The sequence below is a fragment of the Eimeria mitis genome, genomic scaffold (genome assembly GCF_000499745.2).
Source record: "Eimeria mitis Houghton genomic scaffold, Emh_scaff189, whole genome shotgun sequence".
In the NCBI taxonomy this organism is placed as follows: domain Eukaryota; phylum Apicomplexa; class Conoidasida; order Eucoccidiorida; family Eimeriidae; genus Eimeria; species Eimeria mitis.
This window is the reverse complement of record NW_013570212.1, coordinates 23,361-28,186: the sequence shown is the minus strand read 5'-3', so window position 1 is coordinate 28,186 and position 4,826 is coordinate 23,361. Positions and strand designations below refer to the sequence as shown.

The 4,826-nt window shown below is 43.4% G+C and overlaps 1 protein-coding gene across 1 annotated transcript; it reads right to left on the bottom strand.

Annotated features, from left to right (window-relative positions):
- Window positions 1–2,710: 2,710 nt before the first annotated feature.
- EMH_0002590 (kinesin motor domain-containing protein, putative) lies at window positions 2,711–4,411 on the bottom strand (the record flags this gene model as incomplete). The annotated part of the gene is given in 2 exon segments (XM_013496058.1): window positions 2,711–2,730; window positions 2,734–4,411. Coding segments are annotated over 2 exon segments (1,698 nt in total).
- Window positions 4,412–4,826: the final 415 nt, after the last annotated feature.

The window sequence follows — 4,826 nt, the reverse complement described above, 5'->3', positions numbered from 1 at the left end:
AAAGAGGAGTTTAGGGTTTAGGGTTTAGGGTTTAGGGTCCGTAAACCACAAACTGATCCAACTAACCGAGTTTCTGAAACTGCAAATTTTCATCGATATGTTACTCGGAGCTGTACATACACTAGAAGGGAGCGCAACGTCTAGGGTTTAGGGTTTAGGGTTTAGGGTTTAGGGTTTATAAACCAGATATTGCCGCGTACTGCTCCCCATATTAGTTTATGGCTTGGGGTCTATAGGACCTAGCGTTTAGGGTGTAGGGTTTAGGGTTTAGGGTTTAGGTTCTAGGGTTTGATATCTACAGAGAGAGTATCTAGAAGGTAGCTCAGGTCCTAGGGTTTAGGGTTTAGGGTTTAGGGTTTAGGGTTTGTAATTTATAGTACGACATTGCTATCAAGAGCCTTCAATCTATGTTATAGAGGTTTCTAAAGGGAGAAGGCAGGGAGTTACGGTCTAGGGTTTAGGGTTTAGGGTTTAGGGTTTAGGGTTTAGGGTTTACACACATCGGAGTGTATAGTCAGCTCATTTGCAGGAGCTCAAGAGGGACCCAGGCTCGCTAACAGCTTAGATCATTAATTAAAAATTAATATTTATGTTGTTTAGGGTTTAGGGTTTAGGGTTTACGCTGTAACGGGGATAAATACTCGTATAAATATAAACACAAAAATATTGAACGGTTCTGCATGCAGCCCCAAACACTGCAGCAGATCTACCATCGTTTTGATTTATTTTTTCGAAATTTATTTAATTATATTATTTAAATTAAATAAATTTATTTTTACTGAAATAAATCAAAGAAACTGAAACAAAAAGAACGCAACATGTCCTATAAACCCCCCCCCAGCTGCTCCTGCTGATGCAGGCGGCCAGTGGACCTCGCAGCCTCGGTGATGAAACAAAGAAGGAAACGAGCTGTACTTTCTGAAAAAATTATATTTAAATTAGCTTAATATAATATTTATTTTATTTAGATATTTATTTCATTCTCTAAAAGCGAGAAAAAGAGAGAAACAACCATCGAGGAGGGGTGACCACGCGGCACCCTCAAGAATCCGTGTTGCTTGCAAAGCGGAATCTAGGGTTTAGGGTTTAGGGTTTAGGGTTTATACTAGCGTGTTGCTGCTGGCTTCTTTTCTATTTTAATAATAGTGGATAAACATTACGCTTGATAGCAGCCGCACGCCAGTCGTACACAAAAAAAAAAAAAAAAAAAAAAAAAAAAAAAAAAAAAAAAAAAAATAAAATAAACTTTTGCTGCTTACAAACACATTCATATACATTGCTGCTGTTGAGAGCAGTTAACAGATGCAGCTGAAGAGGCAGATACGAAGTGTAATATGTTTGTTTTTTTCTCTATTAAAACCTACATTCAGTGTATAATGTATAGATCTATATGAGTGAGTCTCGTGCTACTGGTGACGCCTGGCTGCTTTGTTATTTGGTTATAGGTTTCTATATAAATTTATTTTTTTTTCTTTTCGTTAGAGCTGCATCTTTCTATATTTTTTCTTCCTCCTACGCAATTTATTTCACTAAAGATGAGATGAATTGCTTTTATAGTTATTAGCCTATTAAATACATTAATTGTATTTTTTGTTGAAAACATATTTATTCTTTTTGTTGGTTTTCTTCAGCCGTCTGTCCTGCAGCGACTGCTTTATAAAAAGCTTTGATATCTGCATCAGCAGAGGGGTCACCTGTGTATAGTTCGTGAGGCGGGCTATGGCTTAAGAGGTTATTATCTAAAGAGGATTTGCTTTTATAAAATAATGAAGAAGAAGCGCTCTTTATATTAGAAGAAGAAGAAGAAGAATAGGCGGAGCTGTCCATACACCCCAACACCAACGACTGAGACGCACTCGCGCCTTCATCAGCAGCAAGCTGCAGCACAGGGAGATCCTCTGCTGATAGTGTTGATGTTGCAGCTGCTGCTGCTGCTGCTTCTGCTGCAGGTATTAGCTGCTGCTGCTGCTGCTGCTGCTCAGTTTTGTCTGTAACTCGGGGGAAGGAGTTGCGTGGTGTGAACCAGGGGGTGACGGAGCAGTTGTTTGTTTGTTTCGTGTTTACTGCAAGTTTATTTTGTTCTTTTTGCATTGATTCATTTAAAAATAAATTTTCATGGAGCGAATCGAACGAAACAGGAAGACCAGAAATACCGCTTTCCCGCGGCGAGTTGGGGTGTATAGGCAGCTCATTTTGTTCTTGGTTCGCGATGGTATTGAACCAGCCTTCAAAGTCTTGTTGTAGTTTTTTTCTGTTTCTTTCTACAGTTAAATAAATACGTTTAAGTTCTCTCTTTGCAGCATTTAGATCGTTGATGTTTTTTATGTATTCATCGCGCCACTCAGCAACCTGCTGCAACAAATGGCTTTCTTCTGGTGTATCTTCTTCTAGTATATTTTCTGTTGTATTTCCTTTTTGTAGGCATTTTCGAATACGAATTTTTTCTAAGTTGTTTCGTGCACCCGCGATCTTTTCTTTAGCTTTCAGTGCCGCCTCTCTGCATCTATTGGCTTCCTCGTACAGCTCCTGCATGCGTTTTGAATCTGCCTCAAGAAATTCAGTTTTCCTAGCGCTGCGTCTCAGCACCTCGAACGCGCGTCCTCTATCTCTGAGCAATGCGGTGGCCTCGGCCCCAGCTAGCCACGGCTTTCCTTCTTCTTCGTTTTCTTCTCCTCCTCTACACCCTGATGACCCCGCTCGCACTGCTGCTTCAACAGCAGCGCGCGTGAGNGCTGCTGCTGCTGCTGCTGCTGCTGCTGTTGCATGTAGGGTCTGAGCTTTGATGTATAATTCCTAGTAAAGTTGCGATTTCGGCGTCGCGTTGTTCTACATGCAGCTGGAGGCGCTGCAGCGCCTCCTTGCATTCCTTGCGTCTGCAGCGTCCACCGTTGTTATCTGTCGTTTCTGCTTTTATTTCTTTGTATTTTTCTCTCATAATTCGAAAGCAAAGATCAGCAGAACGAAGATCTCGTGCTGCAGTGACGGGCAGTTGAGCATCTGTACCCTCGGCCAAGAGAAAGCGTTCAACTGCGTCTCTGCATATTGCATTTGTTTCTTCTGTGAATTCAGCGCTTTCTCCTGCTGCATCAGCAGCAGCAGCAGCAAGTTGCAGTTGTCCTCTAAGTTTTTCGTTTTCTTTTTGTAGTCTCTTAATGATAGCCTCTGGTTCTTCTTCTTCATTTATTTCTGCTGCGTTTCGTACCTGAGCTACGGCTTGTGCAAATCTGCACGTATTGATGGTTTCATGAATAGCAAACAATTCAAGAGCAACAGTAGCTATCATTCTTGTTTTACAATTCCCCCCCAATGAATCTTTTAATACAGAAGTCATAAGAGAATTTCTATAAGGAATATGTGTTGCTTGGCCTGCAGCTTTCTGCTGCAGCGCAACGATCACCTGCTCAAGGTAGTGTAATGTTAAGTTGATGCTGCAGGTTTCTTGAAATATACAATCACCGGGTCTCGTTCCTGATTGTTTAACTCTTTCAGATCCCGCGAGATCTACTAAATGTAGCTTTGCTTTCTTCGTGCTGCTGCTGCCTGTTTCCTTGCTCGCTATCCACACTGTGAAGATGCAATGTGAACGCGTAGAGCAGTCGTTCAGAGGTGTCTCAGCAACTATACGATTTGCATCCCCTATAAACAATAAATTCAATGCTTCTTCTTCTGTACGCACGGGATTCACTGACAAGCCTCGCAAACACACGTTGCCATGCTCGTCAGCTACTGCATGTACCCGTTTCAACTCTTCAAGGTTCCTGCTGCTGCTGCTGCTGCTGCTGTTCTGCTTCTCGGCCTTCATAAGCAGATCGTATCCTTTATCTTGGTATATTTCAAGATAAGAAACGGCGAGAGAAAACTCCTGGGTAGTGCAGGAAGCAACGAAATCAAAGACGTGCGCCAAGGCGCGGGGTATTATCCCTCTCAATTCAAATGCTTCTGCTGCTCCGGTGATGGTGTAGGTTTTTCCTGTTCCTGTTTGGCCGTAAGCGAAGACCGTGCCGTTGATGCCTCTGAGAGCGTCATTCACAACAGGCAGAGCCACGCCGCGAAACACCTCTTCTTGTGTTGCGTTTTCATCAAATATTCCATCAAAGTGAAACCTGTATTCCTGCCGCATGTTATTCAGAGCGCCCCCACTGCTGCTGCTGCTGCTGCTGCTGCTGCTGCTGCTGGCGCTGCCTGCACCGTCAGCTCGAGGGAGAGTCGTTATCAACGTTCGCTGCTCGGAGCCGCCGATGCGGTGCCACCAGCAACGCCCCTCCATGGGGCGCATCCGCAGATACACCTGAATCTTGCTGCTACCAGCATCGTCAAGTTCCTCCTGCTGCTGCTGCTGCTGCTGCTCTGCGGAACTGCTGCTGCTGTTGCTGCCGTTGAAGGCGTCAGCTTCCTCTTGCAAGTCGCTCATTGTGCTTGGCCATTGAGTAAAAGCACACCAACGGAAACTCAACTCACAAAACAACTACAGGAATAACTAAATAAGTAAATACAGTACTAAATAAATGAGAAAGCATAGCAGCTAAGTAACTGCCTGGTGCGGCCCCTCCTCGGTTTCTACGAAGGATACAGGCGCCTCATTCCTTTATATATATCTTTATATAAATCTTTGAGTAAAAGCAGCAACAAATGTCTATTCCTCGGCAGTGTATAGAAGACTGGGGGGGAAAGCCGGGGGAGGAGGAGTTACTACTATGGCTACTACTATCGTCACTTTTATATTATCATCAATATACTAGTTTGCTGCTGAGATTTCTAAGAAGAAGAATCAGAAATACGAGTGAAGCTGCCGCTTGTTATTGTGTTGCTGCATGCGGAGCCACCGG